Source organism: Patagioenas fasciata, chromosome 16, assembly GCF_037038585.1.
Source record: "Patagioenas fasciata isolate bPatFas1 chromosome 16, bPatFas1.hap1, whole genome shotgun sequence".
In the NCBI taxonomy this organism is placed as follows: Eukaryota; Metazoa; Chordata; class Aves; order Columbiformes; family Columbidae; genus Patagioenas; species Patagioenas fasciata.
Genome location: NC_092535.1, coordinates 4,947,137 through 4,964,953, shown reverse-complemented (window position 1 = coordinate 4,964,953; position 17,817 = coordinate 4,947,137). Strand labels below are relative to the sequence as shown.

The 17,817-nt window shown below is 47.7% G+C and overlaps 1 protein-coding gene across 1 annotated transcript in view; it reads right to left on the bottom strand.

Moving 5' to 3' along the window:
* Nucleotides 1-17,213, bottom strand: part of RIMS4 (regulating synaptic membrane exocytosis 4) — a 55,659-nt gene extending 38,446 nt beyond the window's left edge. The window contains exon 1 of the mRNA XM_065849507.2: nt 16,907-17,213. Coding sequence (XP_065705579.1) covers nt 16,907-17,003 — 97 coding nt within the window. The 5' untranslated portion in view covers nt 17,004-17,213. The remainder of the gene's footprint in view (nt 1-16,906) is intronic.
* Nucleotides 17,214-17,817: the final 604 nt, after the last annotated feature.

Sequence of the window (17,817 nt, the reverse complement as noted above, 5' to 3'; positions counted from 1 at the left end):
TTCCCAGAGCGCTGCACAAATCGCTCTGATGTTGCCCACACAAATTGGCACCAGTAGTTGTCAACATTTTGTTTTGATCTTCCAGCAAACAAATCCACCCTCTGAAAGGTTTGCAGGATGCAAAGCTAAAATGCAGTAGTGAATAAAGACCAAAGAAATATGCAGGGTTTATTTTTACCAAGTAATCAATACCTTCTGGCAGTCGTCCTCCAGCTCTAATAATACCAGCAAGGGCAGTAACCCTGGGCAGGTTTTCTATGCTGCTCTACAAACATCATCTAATTAACCATCCCAATCCACTTCTAAAAAAAAGAAAGCATGATCATGAAGTTCTTCACACATAAAAACGAGAGGGAGAGGATGAGTGTTGGGAAGGGACACTGATGGACAGAACAAGGTCAGAGCTTAGGAGCTCCAGTTCTTGCACGCCCAGTCTACCAGCCCTGCTGCCCCCGTGGGACCGGTTCCAGGGAAATGCTGTACTGGTCACACAATACGGGCTCACGCAACCCTTGCTTCACTTTGCAGTGATAAATCATCAGGACAGCTGTCTGAGCCAACTCATTAATAAATCAAATGGCAATAAAGCAGTTGGAGGGACATGAGTTATTGAACTCAAAGCAATTTAGTGCTCAGAGGCAAAACTAAACTCTCCAAGTTGGGAACTACCGAACACAGAGCCTGATTTCCCTCGGAATGGTTTTACGTTACCGACTGCCAGTCCAGTAGGAACCTCAGTGACGAAACACCATCTCATCTCTCCATTAAACCACGGCAAGCGATGGCAGCAATCTTCTCAAAGTACCACCCCTTGGCAGTGACTCTGGATACTTTTACACGACCGTTTCTCCCGCTTTGCTCCACTGGAGCCAAGCGGCGGGTCCATCCCTGAAGCACCAGCTGTGCTGCGCTGTGCGAGTGCCCACGGAGAGAAAAGAGGTTTGAATCTGTGTTCCCAGCAAAGGACAAGCCTGTTACAGTTCAGTCTCTTATCTGTCATGAGAAGCAAGAGCCAGGTGATCGGTGAGGTGTTCCAGCTATGCCCAAATCTCAGGCTGCACATCCCGACGGGCTGCGGATGACGGCAGGAGCCGGCAGAGCCCGGGGTGTCTGCGAGGGGAAGGTGTCATTAGATCAGTTGTGCCTAAAACAGCCCTTAAAAGGCCAACCGAATTCGAAATTGACTTCCAAAAATGAGTCAAGACCAGTTCAGAGTCCTAAATCTGTTCCCTTCCCTCTCACATAGTATTCCAGCTTCTGTGATTTGTCAGATTCATGTATTTGAAAAGGTTTCTCCCTTCTCTCCCAACACAGTATGGAAATCCCCAAAACGTGTGGGGAATTTCTCACCTGCAAATTTTCTGCGAGGAAACAGAAGCCGAATGTGCTCCTGCTAAACGAATGAGACACTTGTGACAATTACATACCATTACTTATGTCCAACTCTGTTGTGATAAATACACGGTAACAGGAAAAATGTTACTTTTGACAGTAATGAGATTTTGTTTAAAAACAAAAAAAAAGGAACACAAACAAACCAACCACACACAAAAAGCAGAGAAACTGCTTCCTCCAACACTGGCTGAGTTCTTTGCAGCACGGGACAGCTCGTGCCCGCTGGAAAACACACACACGCCACCAAAGGTGACCGAATAATTTCACTGGGAATCCATACTGCAATATTAACAGCAAATCTTTCCACAATACCCATAACCCACACGCTCAGCTGCATTCAGAATTTCCCTATCCCGCAGTTTTGCTTTAATATTCCCACTGGAGAAATTACGTCAACCACAAATCTTTGCTCGAAGTATCTCAATATTAGGATGGCACTTCATTTTCTGTTGGCTTATATCGGTTTGAGACAAATCTTGAACTTTAAAACATATTAATATACAACTTTGTTTCCTCTAAGAGACAAGAGGGCAGATCTGAGAACGGCTTGAGGCTCAGTTTGAAGGGAAAATGTCTCGGAACAACACAAGCCCTAATCCTAAAGCAGCAAGAGAGACAGATACTACAGGAAAGAGAAAACTGAGAGTTTGGGCAAAGTCCTCAACAGTATATTTACCAGATACACAGAGGAGTTCAGTGCCTCCTTGAAAATTAGCATTTAAGATGCAGTGATAAGAAAACAGAGTTAAAATCCAGTCCCAGACCAGGCACTATATAAATGACATGACAAAGTCAGCACCAAGGCAAAAAGTGACACCCTGCAACTCCCCGTAACCGAGAGCAACCCCTGCTGACTCCCCTGAACACTGTGGAAGTTGCACCTTCTCAGATTCTTTTTGCTATAAACCAGTTTCGTAGCACTAAGAAAAACAGTTCCATCACAGATACCATTTCCTCTAATATCAGACAAAGAGCCATCGATTGCCTATTGATCCCAGGCAGTTCTGATGCTCCCACTTGTACTGAGGCTCAGAAGCAGAATAAATTCACACTGTTTCAGTGGAGTAACTGATATTTTGATGCTGATCATTAATATTGAAGATGGAAGATTAATCTCAGGTCATCAAGTCAACCAGGAAAGCATCTCAGGGGATGCTCACCTTGACCTAAGCCAAGCCTAAGAAACACGTCTAAACCCAGAGTCAGCACACGTGTCGATACAAACCCACTTCTGGAGTCTTCTGAACAAAAGTATTTTCTATGACTTTGGGGCAGCATTCACAGAGTCACAATATATAGTCAATCTTTTACTTCTACAGTCATTAATCATGCACCATTTAACGACTGGTTTGTCATTTACCCTCCTAATCCTTTTCAAATCCTTCTGCTTATTTTTACATCTTTTTTCAATCCCATTCTATGTGTCTTGCTAATTACACTCCTTCACTGTCACAGGCTGTTTCAACACAGACACGTTGAGCCAGAGGTGGTTTGACCACCTGCTGTGTTATGTGCCCGAGTAATTGTTTGCTATTGCAATATTTAAAATATAAACAGTGTTACCAGAAGATGATCAACTGTACTTAATTATCTGGACGGCTGCTTATAACTCTAGGGGAGGAAGGGTGAACTTGAAAACAAAGTCTAACCCTGTAAAAAAAGAACAATGAGAAAGGGGGAGAAGTGCCCGGGATGTCCATGCTCTCAAGATAAGGAATTTTGCTCCCTCGCCAGACGGCACTGTTTTCAAAGGACTTATTTGCAATTTTGCTGTGTCCTGAGCCAGCCATTCCTGCCGGTCCCAGGGGACTCTCTGTCTCCTGAAGTCAGCACACAAGCCTGAGAGTCGCAGGTCAGCAAAAGCAAAGTCACATCCAAATGACAGATGCCAAAAATGGTGATAGATGAATGAGACAGGGAAGACACCACCTGAAAACTTACTCACAACTGGATTAACCAGGGCCAAAAGGCAGAGGCACTGTAATGGATATGAGGGAACAAAGGTAAAGGAGGAACCGAGGGAAGATGACTGATGCTGTGAGGAGCAATGCAGGTCTCAGAGGCACCAGAGCATCAGAACCTCCAGCCCAAATGCACATGTCCATAGATTTACTCCAGTGCCAAGTCTACACGACTCAACATTGAGCCAACGCCATCCTGAACAATTCCTCTCTTGAATTTCACCTTTCATTTCATGTCTACAACAAAGCGTTGACTGGTGATGCAAACCCCAAAACTGCCCATACATAATGACTTCACTAAGAGCCTGGATGAGTAACTGACTCGCCCACCCCAGAGGACAGTTAAGAGGCTGCTGAGGACTAGTTCCACACCACCATCATTAGTTACTGACTCAGCATCTTCAAAGAAGATGGTAGGAAGCGACAAACACTTCCACATCCTCCGCACAACCTCCTGGGGGGCAGCTGGCAGCCCACACCGAGGAAAGCAGCGAAACTCCAGGGTGAGATGAACCCGACGCACTCAGTACAGCCTGGAGAGCACCGTCGAGCCACCGATTGTCACGACCCCTTCTGTCGGAGCTAAAGCCTTCAGCTAAAACAAGCGGAGGACCAAACGCCACCCAAAGCATTGTCAATGCTCTGCAGCTTCCACGTGCCAAGAAAAATGCTGTGGACAGGCTGCTGAAGCACACTTCACGGCGTGCAAGCCCACTAGACCCGCAGCTCCTAATTAATTTCGAGTGTGGATCAGTCCTCAAACACCTTCTGGTATCAGTAATACCTACTGAAAGTGATGAAGAGGAATCATTATGCACAACACCTGCAAGAACTTGCTGTAAACACATTTGGCAACACAGGGAGGTTCCTTTATGGCATAATCTATTTTTACATACACCTAATATTTTCAAGTTTTCAACCGATTGTCAGTGTGTTTGTAGAGGCTGTTAATGAAACTCATTGCTAAAAGCAGCTACAATTCCGTAGCTATTAATACAACATGACATCAGTTATGTCAGCTTCCGAGTGAATCACAGTCGCAAACCTGTAGGTGTTCAATAGCTGGTTGTCAAGTCGAAATAGAACATTGTTAAATATAATCCAAGTCTGTCCTAGTTTTGCAGCTCTTTTCCCCTTCCTGCACTGCCGCCTTAGTGGCCGGAACACCTGCAGGTCTGAAGAGATAAGCATGGGAATATCAAGGGGAAAAACAGGTCGCCTATTAACCACTTAGATCAGCGAGTTTTAAAACGTCCACTTTTGACTGCAATTTCCCCTCAAATCTGATGACTGTAAGAGCTTAAGAGAGCAGGTCACTAAATCTTTTACCATGTCTAACCCTTGTAAAACGTACCCATATCAAGATGTTAAGCTTTTTTTCCCCCTCCTTAAACTGAAATAAAAGGCGGAGAATCTTTCCTGACATAGTAGTTTAGCATTAGAGCAGAAAAAATCCGGTTTCCAAACCATTTACTGAACATCAAGGGGCCAAATGCTGCTTTAATCTGCATTACTGACACTCGCAGAACACTTTTGGGTTGGTCAACTTATACATGAAAGCACATTCTTAACAAAACTGACAGGAGCCTGGGAAATCATTGATGAATATTTTGATCGGTGAAACATCACGTTGTCAAACCTTCAGAATACCCCCCCAAAACATCTTTCATGCAGTTAATACCCTGTACAGGTCATCTTTGGAAACCCGCTCTTAGGGCTCCAGGGGAAAGGTGGTTTAGGAAAGAAATAGTTTTATAGTTTCAGGAAATTAAACAAAATTATGGCCTGAAATAAGACTTCCTGATTTGCACGGTCAATCTGTCCCACAAGATTGCTGTCTCCCTGCAGCAGATGGCGGTGAAAACACGGTCAAATCCACCAACTAAAATGGACTGCGGATAAATTGCCTGGTATTATTCCTAGAGCAGCAAGTCAAACTTCACCTTAATCAACCATGCGATATTTCATGGAGCTCTCTAGCAGGTAAGTACTGAGACAGAAATAGGAAAACAGCGAAATTGGGCTGAAATGATGCCAGGTTTAGAGACACTTGGCTTGGGTTGGGTCTTGGGAAAAACTGAGTTGAGGATATAGTAGCTGCCTCCCGCCCCGGAGCAGGAAGAGTGTTTGTGCAGACACAGAGCAGACGGCACAGGAACAGACCTGCTCCTGTCACCAGGCAGAAGCCAGGAATTCAGTGGAAAAAAAGATGAAAAACACATTTATAGAAAGATAACTTGGGACTCTGGCACGGCTCAAAGCAGAGCCCTGGGCGAAACGGGGGAGCTGAGAATTACCGTTGTGAACCCGTCCAGAAGCGCGTCCCCAGGAACAGATACGATCAAAAGTCAAGTTCTGCTCCTTCCCCTATTCGCAACCTGCACTTTCTCAAGTGTCCCATTTATCTTCTTAGTCCCTTCAAGTGAAATACTTCAGAGCAGATGCTAAAATCACACACGCACAAAAAACTAAACCAAGCTCTCTCTTATTACTCTTTAAAAACACCAAGCAGAAGTGAAAAAAATGTGCAATGCTGGAAGAGCCATGGGCTGCCATACAGAAAATATCTTTACCTTTATTATTTCTCGCCAAAGCTTTAGCTTACCAATAAAATATTGAGAAGAGCTTTCTGTGTGTCAAGGGAAATGAGCCAATAAACATATGTTGCCTGCACAGTAAAAAAAACCCCATGATGCTAATTTAGGAAAATGTAACCTGGTGGAAATACAGAAATAGAGAATGAAAAAGAGGAAAAAAAACACAGGGAGAATACTGAGAATCCCAGTGGGACATTGTTACTGCAGTATAAAGTATCGAAATATTTATAGGTCAAAACCATTGACCAAGACAAAAACAAAACCAGGAGACAGCCATGGATCAGACTCTACCCAAAGCCCTCAGGCTGCTCCAAAACCAGCCCCACGGTGGGCAGCGTCCGGAGCAGCCGATGGAAATTGGTGCTGAGCGTTCCTCAGGATGAAGGGATCAGACCTGGAACAAACCTGGGGAGTCTTCACAAACTGAGCGACCTGGGAGCCGCCTCAGAGCTGCGGGATGGGAGCGCGGGCGGCTCTGACGCCAGGAACGGAACAGCCCCTGCAGCAAGAGGCCTGATCCGACAGCAAAACCTGCTAAAAGCAGCGCAGCACAAAGCAAAATCAGGCGCTTTTGAGTCGAATTATATGTATGCTAAAAGCAAAAATACCTGCCCTATTTAAGACACCTGGTAGCCCAGAGAGAGCACCTCTTCCACCCCCAGCCGCATAACCATGAGCACTGAAGAAATCGGCCTGATCAGAATCACGGCGTTCCTGCAGGCCCCAGATGGAGGAAGAAAGTGCGACGACGACAGCACACGCTGACGCCGCGGTATGAGAGCGGGTGTCATGGGATGCTAACGTTGCCATGGAGATGTCCTCATACCACGTAACATTTTGACACTGTTTTCTGCGAAGCAGCAGCGCTGGGGCAGCCTGCGACGCCCGCTCCAAGCGGCTGCTCGGAGCTCGCCGCGGTTATTACTGCAGCCGGCAGCCAATTCAAACACTCTGGGTATTGGATTTTGACCAATCTGGCAGCTCCACTTCCTAAAGTGCACGAGGAAGCTTTTAACGGCAACGGTTCCATAAATCACCCTGATTTAATGTGCGCTGTCTGCCAGGCTGAGCGCTGGCCCGCACGCCTGCCTTCGGTGGCGCTTGCCCTGCTTTCCGGACCAGCGTTTCCCATGTTCCTTCATCAACTTGTTGGAATTGCAGGATCCCCGGGAGAGCCGGCTCCTCTGCTCGCCTGGCTCAGCGTGACTGGAGCCGCAGTCTCAGCCCCACGCTTGCAGGGCTTTGGGATGATGTTCTGAACTGCCGAAGGCACGTATAGCCCCAAAAACCCGTTGCTTTCAACAAATACTAGAGACCAGAACTCCCAGGCATTTGTTAAAATATCCAACTTTGCATATTTAATACTTAACACAAGCACAGACTATTGTCAAAACTATGCTAACGGCAGACGCACCAGGTAACACTACCCAACCTTTTCCTGCCTACTTATGTCGCAACAATAAATCCTGAGTCTGGTGGGGACACAGCTGTGGACTATAGGATTCATAAAGGCAGATGCACGGGGATCAACCCTCACAAAAATGTGTGCGTTTTTTGACAAACATACCAAAATCACCATCAAAACGTAACACGGGGTTGTGAGAGCAATTCCTGCAGTTCCTTTGAGCTCTGGGGGATCTGGGGGAAAGCAGAATGCTGTCAAGCCTCAAAAGTCAGTCCGGACCGCCATCCACCTTCAACACAAGTTTAATTAAAATGTCTATAAAGGTGAAAGGGCTCTGCAGAACTGCTGCAGAGCAACTGCTCTAATCCCCCAGGCCACTGGTGAGATTTCACAGCAGCTACAAGCGTCTGAGCCAGAGGGACGGCAGCATGAACTGAACACCAGAGACAAAGGAAGCTACTGGGTTTGATTCGTCATGGTATCGCCATCCAGAAATGAGCCGGCTACTGCAGCTGGGAGTCTAACAGGCATTAGGAAGGCGAAAATCCTTCACATTTATTTTCCTGACAATCTATTTAAAACCCAAATATGGATATAAAGCAGCAACCTTAAAATCTTGAATCAAATTTTCCTAACTTTTCGCTAGCACTGCGATGTCATGTGTCAAATACAAGAAAGGTAAATAGTAAAAATGAAAAAAAAAAAAAAAAGCACCCACCCACACAATCCTGGGATGCTGAGAAGCGCTAAAAGAAGAGCTGGATTTCCAACAAAAAAAGAATATCTTAATCTTCTTAGACATCTTGGCTGCAACACAATGAACACGTTTTCCATCCGTGTGGAAGGATAACTGTAAATACGCATTCTGCTGCTGGGCAGCTGGCAAAAGCCCCGCACCCCTGGGAAACATCAGCCTCACCCGCGCTGCCCGTGGAGCCGAGCGAGGGGCAGGTTGTGCCCGCACGCTCCGTCCATCGGGGATGCCGCCGGTCCCTTGCCAAGTTGGGCCATTCTGCAGGTCACTTGTGCCACGGGGCGGGAGAACATAACCTCCGAAATCAGATCTGTTACCAGCGTGAAGTAGTGCTAACTATAATTATCTTTATTCTAGCTATTAAGTGTGAAAGACACAACAGTCCCTTGAAACCAGCGCTGCAAAATGAGGCGACGAGAAGGTGCCTGATGAAACAGGCCACTCCGGGTGCACTGAAAGCAAAGGTTTTCAGGGGTGCTGCCCTTTGCCTGTAGATCCTCAGATACAGAGCTCTCCTCCAGCTGCCAAAACCATCCACAAAATGGTGCAGCATTCCTGGAGCCCGAAGGACAAAGTGCTTTATCACAGCTATTTACCTCCGTCTCCCAATCCCACACACATCCCAGCAGCACGGGTCTTGCTAAACAACACATACAGAATTCAGAGCGATACTGACGGCATAAAACAGCTCACCCCTCCACATCAATACAAGGAAATTCAATAAAGGCACATGTAAAAGGTAATAACTTCAGAACATTGAAAAATCTAAGCGCACAAATACCACAGAGGGAACGAGTAGCCAGGCAGCAGTCCTGCAGAGAATGATCTGGAAAGCGGCACAGATTATATCCCGAACGTGAGTCAGGACACTCTTGCAAAGCACTGTGTGTATTTACAGGAATATTGCACGCACGGTGCGGGACACAGTTATTCCTCCCTGCCAGGGACCAGCCAGCAGCCGCCGTTCACACTGCTCCTCCTGCAAGATCCAGAGTCCAGCACCAAGGGCAACACGATGCTCGCAAAACTGCTCTATGCAAAAAATTCTGCCAGGCTCCTTTAGTCCAAAAATCAAAAGGTTGCGAAAAGAGGGAGAGGGATGCCAGGCAGCAATGGTCATGAGTATGGTCATGTCTGGGCTTGGAATATCAGCACTGGGAAAAACAATTTTGCAATGTGAAGAGTTGCTCTAAAGACAGTAGTTTCCCATGTTTCCAGGAGTAAGATAACAGTGATCTGTTTATTTAAGCTAAATTTCAGGGTAAACTTCAACAGGAAGAGGTTAGCTAGGACGAGGAGCATACACAAGCGACTCCTCAGGACCCTTCTACCTCCACATTTGTAAGAATAAGGACACACAGACATCAGCACAAGCCCCTTTTAGTCATAAAATAGTTTAGAGAAAAATGTGACGTTTACCTCTGTACACGCTGTGCTCTCCAAATGGTTGAGCACTCACACATTCAGGCTGGCTTCTTCACCAGTTCTCTGTGTGTTGGACAATGGTGATATAACACTCCAGTGGCACAAAGCTGAAACATTATCAGCCACGGTGATTTACGGTTAAAAGACAGGGCTGCTGAGCTTTGCTGTGTTCCTACATGAAGCTGGGCTGTATCAGGGCTTCCCAGCCTTTACATGCATGCTGTTTTCCAAAAGCAAAGCCACAGATATAACTTAAACGCAGATCCCAAGGCAAGCCTAGTTTGACAACAAAATCCCAGCGTCCCTAATTTGTGCATGTCGCCAGCAGGTGATCTAAACAATGGCACCTACTGAGGCATCATTTGTGTTGCAGGATCCCTACCATGACATGTTTCCATACAGTATAGCGTGGCTTTCACACATTCTCGCAGAAAATAAAACCAAGCCTACAAAGCAACACCATTTGGATAGATGGGCATTCAAATTGCATTGAGCGCTTCTGCAGAAGACCAGACATCCTTATTCAAATGTGCGAACGGTGCTTCGTGACGGATGGATGAGGGAAGAGGAGAAGCCAGCGGGGCTGAGGAGCCCACGTGAACCAGGTCTCACTGCCCCATCAAAACACATGAGCAAATTGCAGACCCTTCCCTAAATTAAAACGTTCACATTTCTAATCTAACTAAAGGCACTCAAATATGAGGAGATAGGGCTTCGGAAAATAATTGCACAGATAAATTATTCCTCAAAACAACTACTCCAATCAAACTTAATTCTTCCCTACACAAAGCAGATACACACATTCTGTCAAACGGAAACGTTGAAGCAAAGTAGTAACAGCGTTTTACAACTTGTCCTGATGTAGGAATCTGACAGAGTAAAGATAATTTTTTTTTTAGCCTGGAGAACAGAGTGCTTTTGAATTAATAAATGTTGCATTAAAATTAACTTCACATGAAATAGAAGCACTAAGGAAACAGTTTCTCCTAGACAGAAAGCTTTCCAGGGACAGACTCCTCTATCTGGAAGTAAATTGACAGCAAAATAAGAGGAGATACCATTCCCTTGCGGCTGGCAGGGGTCACGTACAACCAGCCCTCTACAACTCCTGCACACGTGGCCGGAACAGATCATCCTCCGAACACTAATAATGTACATTGGGCCAGACGCCATCACCTTTGAGGAAGGGAGACAATATTGTGCTTTCCATGACTGCCAGCGTGTGCTGCAATGGGCAGTGCTGGGGGGCAGCACAGGGACCTCATTTACGTCCTCTCTCCCTGTAAATCCACACCTGGGTGAGCACCAGGGAAGCATCTACCGCTCTTTGGGACAAACACTGCCATTCTGCTTCACGTTCCCACCGGCACAGCATGAACCTGGATGAGGACTATGGTCCTTGCATGTGGCCGTAACACCAAGAGCCACACAAGCGAGGAGAGGGTTTTGAATCACTTCTTCCCAGTGCTGACTCATTTGCAGGGCTCCTGCTCTGCTCTGGTCTCACACGGCCACAGCAGAAGACAAAACCCGTCCTCTCTAATTGCAGTTTACAGATCACATATGCGGGCAACAGATGCAGAGAGCAGAAAGCTGCCTGCAGTGCCCAGGGGATGTATGGAACAGCACGGCTTGCCCAGCTCTGCACCAACTGGGTGCATCCCCTGTGTAAATCAGTCATTGCATTTACGATCCGGATTAACTCGTGAGAGGTTGTGAGATCACCAACCTCTGCACGTATCATCCATGGCATCTTCTAGGAGGTTGGTCTGTCTCATATACTTCCTTCTGATGAAAGACTGATTGACAGCAGCCCTTCTAAAACTCTTCTCATTTTTTATTTCATTTTAATCCATCTGTAAAATGAACATTTGCTTAACTAGACCTAGAATTTGCCCACAAGGGACAGTAGCATTTCTTACAATCACCAGGATAACCTGTGGCCAAGGATACACCCCTTGCTGTGCAAGAGGCAAACGCTGTGGCTTCTGCTGCTCTGCACCAGCCGAGAGCACCGGGTACCTGCACAGGAAGGATGAGGCCACAGGCAACTCTCTACGTGTTTGTATATTCCAAGATCGATTCAGATTTGTCCTGCAGCATTCCTGGGATAAAGCACGGCCAGATGAGCCCTACAGCCTGTGTCTCGGCAGGATTACGGGTATGAACTATTGTTTCATTTGTAAAGGATAAGAAAAATAGTTAAGATTCAGCTGTGCAAATAACTTCCCTTGTTCTCTGTATGTTTGCCATGTGAACATGGTTACCCACCTAACAAACAACAAAACTGGTCAGAGGCTTACAAAACTTCAAAGGTAGCTTGGGATGGAGCAAAAACAGACTAAACATCAAAAGGACTTAACACACTTGATATACATATACACTTTAAAAATATATAAATGGACTAGTTAAAAGACTTGAATCGTAATTGTCATTAAAAATCATATGTACCCCAATCTAATACAGTGCTGTAGCTGAGAAGTATCCATGGCAACTTGAAAACACACATAGGGACTCTATTTAATAACTTTGTGACACTTCAATATTTAAAATTACAGAGAAGTTTGATGTTTAAAATTATAAAGAAGTTCAACAGACAAAACCCAGACAAAAGAGATTCTAAACTAAACTACATGTCCACAGCACAATCCTCCATCCCAATGTTTTAAATGGTTTTATCAATCCATTAAAATAATATTTCACATAGCTTCTCTTCAAAGCAGTGGATCGTAACCCAGTGCATCTGCCAGCACTCGATAGCGTGCGGAAGCAGCAGCCTAGGCTGAATTTTATCTCTAACCCAACTCCTTTCTGAACGAGCAGCTGACACGAGGAAGGCTTACCGTCAGTATCTAGGAGACATTTTGACTTTGGAAACCATTTTCTCTCTGCCAGACACTTAGTTCCAGCTGGCTGAGACATGACTTGATCCTGCCATGTTGTAATCAGGGCAGAGATCTGCCAAGCTGGACAGTCCCCGTGCTGGGGACCCTCACGGCTATCCTGTACCTTCCCCTGCTTCCTACCAAGGCCTCCCTGCTCACCAACCACATTTGCAAGGGTACAAGATCCCTCTGAGGAACACGAGTTTCACCTCGTGCAGATGGTCAAGTGGCACCTGGACCCCAGGGCAGCTGCCTGGCTATAATCTCCCAAACATCCAAATCTGCATCCCTCTCAGGTACACCTCGGTTGCCTTCTGCCAGTGCAAGTGGGCGTCCTTCCCGAGGAAACCAGGACACACGGCAGAAGGAAAAGGAGCTGGAGCTTTACTGCATCTCACCCACTTAGGCCACAGCACAGGAGGACACACCAGGCCTCAGAACTTCTGGATCCTGTGGTTCAGGCACAGTGCTTAAGGAAACCCCAACCCTTTCAGTGATTTTTGGTATTTCCCAACCTTTGTTTCTTTAGGCGTAGCCTTTGTCCTGTGTAGTATGCAGGGCCCTTGTCTGGAAGCTCTCATCTCTCCAGAGCTGAGGACTGACTGCTTCTGGCTGCCCAGCAGGCCCACACTGACTGTTCCCGCTACTTAAACCACCTTCACTTTCCTGCCCAAAACTCACTGGCTTTTGCACCTGCACCTTCAAATCAGTTACAGCTGCTGTGCACCAAAACTGCACTTTCTGTCTGCTTTTGCAAATTTTCCAAACCCCATGCTCCGCACATGGAGCGAGCTGGTCCTGCTCCATGCCAGCAAACACATCCCCATTAACCTTAAGGATGCGCCTCATCCCTCAGACATGTGGTGTGAATTTTGGGGTTGCCCTGTGCAGGAACAGGGGTTGGACTCGATGATCCTTGTGGGTCCCTTCCAACTCAGGACATTCTGTGATTTTATGATCCCAGACTGGGCAAGGTTGTGTTGACACTGCTGTCAAAGGCAGATTTAATGCAGCCCCATTTCACTATCCTGCAGTTTTAACTGCAAACTGCACCCAGCACTCACAAGCTGCAGGTTCCCACAGTCATCATGAACCCTCAGCACCCTATTTTTAACCGCCATGCACTTGCCACTTCATTTTTTGATCCCTTCCGATGTGTCGCCACACAAATACCAGCATTGCGAACAGCTGAATCCCAGCCAAGACCAAGATCAAACATACGGCAGATCTTCAGGACAGCCAAGACTCGTGTTCACACTGCTAGAAACAGGCACTGATTTAAGGCTCACATTTCTACAAATGTGCACACAAAGAGCGCGTGAATTATTTTTACCTCTTTTTAGCCTACTACTCCATAACTCAAAAATTATCAGAACTAAAGACGAACATTTACGTAAGTTAAACCAACAATTACGGTGATAACTGCAGTTTCAAAATCCTTAACTTCACATTGCTGGGGACCTCAACAGAGCGAACACAGCGACACTCAGCCAGCAGGAAGGACAGCAACATCATCATGCCAAGACCAAAATTAGCCCAGAGTCCTTACACTAGCAAGCGCAGACAATAATTCCTGTAATTTTAAAGCCTCTCTGCAGCTTACTGGTGAGCAAAGCTCAGTGTTGGCTCGGAGTATCCTCGTTGTAACGCAGCTGAGGAACGAGAAGTGTATTACAGAGGAGCGGCAGGGACGTGGCCTTATTTGCCATAGGACACATCTGAAGCTCAATTATCCTCACACTCTGGAAGCATTCAAAAGGGATGCAGGTTCTTGCTCCAAGTCCTGTCGCTATCCTGCCTACACCGCCCTCCTGCTTTTGTACACTGACATATAAGCGGGTACCATCCTCACCCACTTCATCGCCGAGAACTCAGAGCAGACCCGCGGGTGGTGCGGAGGCAGAGGAGCTGTGCAAGATGAGAACAGTCCTCTCAACTCATGTCCAGAAGGTGCACAGTAAAGAAAAACAGAAGAGCCATGGCAGAAAGGGAAATACCCCATAAGTAAAAGCATTTTTCAAAAGCAGAGCCATTTTTCCACGACCAACAGTGGGAAATACTGGAACCCAGAGGTATCGTTAGCGTGGCCCAGATGTGGCTGTTCGCACGTTGCCGCAGCTCTCAGAGTAGACAAGCCCTGCAAATCTCCTTTTATGCTCCTTTAATCTGACCCACCTGTAATAACTTACATGAGACACCTCAATACTTTTTTGTCATTTTTAGATTTGAGCCCACATTGGGCTGTTGTCCCTTTTCAGAGGAAAACGTCGAGTTTCAAGGAAACTTGGCCATTTATCAGCTCCTCTCCTTTTTCCATAGGATGACAATTCTCTTAAAGATGTGGTTCTCCCATTCACACAAAATGGATGATGTGTCTGCTTGAAATAGGATTGTTTACTTTGTCAGTGCTCGTGGGATCAATTTTTCTTTCTTTCCCTGCCATCTCCTATGGAGAACATCTTGCCAAGTGCAGTATTCATCTCCCTGAATGAGCTATCAAGATCCGTTTTTCTGACAGAAATCACGCTGCAACCAAAACTGGTCAGAATCTCTCTCATTTTCAGCAGCGTGCATGGGTATGAATAATACAGAATCTCGTCTGGCAAAATTTCAGCATTTCTTTTATCATTTCTCTTTCACGACAATTATTTTATTGAGAAAATTATACTCCTGTAGTTTTAACGCAAAAAAATACAAAGCAGCTCACATTCTTTCCTGCTGTTTGCTCATACGTGTCTGAATACACACTCACAGGCACAAAATACAGGAGCAATGCTGCGACGTCCCCACTGTAATGAATGTTACTCCACGCAGCTTTACTAACGAGACTAACTCAGGCAGGCGAGATCCAGTAATAAGCTGCTGGAGAATGAGGTCTTAATTGTAGATTTATTTAATTCAGAGACAAGTAATTGTGTTGTATTAAGAGCAGCCTATTAACATTCATGCATGAGCATCCAGTAAGTGTGAATAAATACAATTTAGTGCAAAACCATTTTTCTAAGTGCTGGAAGAGGGAGCATTCATTGAAACTGTCACCCTGCTCAGAGCAAGAGTGGTTGGATGCTGGGGAATGAAACACTGTTCCAGGCATTGTGTGGGGTTCTCGTACTCCAGCATGTCTCGCTATCAATCATTTCAGAAGCAACAGCGACCAGGCTTCCCAAAGCTCCCGTTATTGCCATGTACACTCCCCAGCATTCAAATCAAACATGAACTGCAAAGAAATCATCAGCAAAATTTGAGAATAAATTGAAAATAATACATCTGTTGGAGGATACAATCTTGTGCCTGACACCCCTGCATGACGCTGATGACAATCCTAGGTTAATCACGCAGATGATGAATTTATTCTTACGTCAATCCCTTTAAAAACAACAAGGTTACAGGTGTAGCAGTTAGCGGGCTGATCTGCCCGTTATTCCAGCTGGCATCTGCACATCTCGGGATGAGCCGCCAGACAAAGGAGCATGCCGGCATTTTGAGGGATGCAACCATGACAGCCAGCGTTACAATACGCCTTAGTCACCAACTTTCATTATTTGCCGCTCAGAAGACTCACTTACAAGGTCTGGTCTCTGGTACAGTGTGTACTGTAAAAAGCACCCTGCATTTATAGGTGAGCTGCAGGGAACAAAGTGCTTACCCACGGCTCCCCATCCTCCCCCTCGCGTGTCCGCCCTCCCCACGCAGCCGCTGCGCTGCCCTCCCCGCCCAGCACCTTCCCCAGCACCCAGCACCCTTCCCTTCCCCATTCAACCCCATTTCTTTCCTACTTTTCCTTACCAACACCCCTCTTTTTGAGGCTTTCATGACCGCTGCCAACTCTTTGAGGCCAGATAGGTTTTTATGAAAAGGGCAAAACAAAATAAATCACTGCATCCATTCTGAAAGGCTTTTTGTACATGCTGTGTGATCTACTTTGCCCCCATTTTAACGGAATCCCTTTTATTCCCCTCTCCGAAAGCAGCACCGTGCTCACGAGCCCTCAGAACAATTAACCTGAGAGTTCACGGTGTGTAAATCAGCGGCAGACTGGGCACAGCATGCAGCAGAATAAACGCCTTCTCCCCGAGCACTGCCCTTCACCGCTTCACCCAGCTCGGCGCAAGAGCAGGACGGGAGCGTAAACCGCTCCAGCTGCAAACACGCCGGGCTCGCCATCGATCAGGAGAGCGTTTCATCGCCATGGATTAATTCCCCCATTCAACCTCCACAGGCACACGCATCCCTGCACAAGCCCCCGGGCCCCCCAGCACCCTCCTGCACACGCTGACAGCCCGCTGGGAGGGGAGGGGGGACCCCTGACACCCCAAAACCCGGACATCGGCCCCACGCTCTGACCCCAGCCGCACCGGCACCCCCGGCTTTCCCCCTGCTTCGGGCGCCCACCCCACGCACACCCCCGCCCTCCCTCCTGCACCCCCACTCCGACCGAGACCCACGGGCTCGGCTGCAGCCCCCGCCCCACCGCCCGCCCGTACCCGCGTCCTCCTCGTCGAAGCTGTTCATGCAGGGGAAGTAGATGGCCAGGGCCTCGAAGGAGGCGGAGAGGCTGAGGCGACTCTGCGAGCGCTCCATGAAGAGCCCCGGTCCGGGGGCGCCGCCGGGGGCCTCCCCCGCCGCCGCCGGCGGCTTGGCCAGCTTGGCCGCCCCATTCTTCACTCGGAGCACGGCCCGCGGCGTTTTGGCTGCGGCGGGGGCCGCGGTGAGGCGGCGGGGCGAGGCGAGGCGGGAGCGCGGAGCAGAGCGGTGCAGACCCACCTGCTGCCGCCCGGCGCTGTGCGCGCCGCCCCGCCGCCCGCCCCGCCTCACGCCCGGCAGCGCCGCCGCCAATCGCCGCCCGGAGGGGAGGGACGGGACCGGCAGAGCGGGCGGAGGGGAATGTGGGGGTGTCTGGGCACCCCGGCCATCTTCGTAATGGGGCCGACGGAGGAGGCTTTGGGGAAGCGGGACGGGCCTCCCTCCGCCCCGCCGGCTCCTCACACGCCCCTGTGTGTCGCCCCCAAAATAATCTTGAGACTTTCAAGAGGTTTTTGGTTTTTTCTTTCCAAAAGTGGCAAAAAATAAACGGCAGTGGTGTAATTCAAAGAGCTGCCTGGCTCCTCAGCCCCACAGTCTCGGGGGGCAGCAGCGGGGCCAGGGGGTCTCTGGGCACCCGTGGAACCTGCAGCCATGGGAGATCATCCCCACCTCTGAAGGGATGTTCCAGCCATTGCTGGTATCAGAAGGCTCTTGTTTGCCTAGAGAAGGCTGATCCCAACCAGGCTTTAATTAGCATTTAATTCCACGTATCAAACTTTCTCCCTTTCCCTCCAACTCCATCCCAAGGGTCATTGTCACCACCAGCAGAACAGTCTTCTTCCCCCAGGCACCAAAATAAACAAAGCCACTG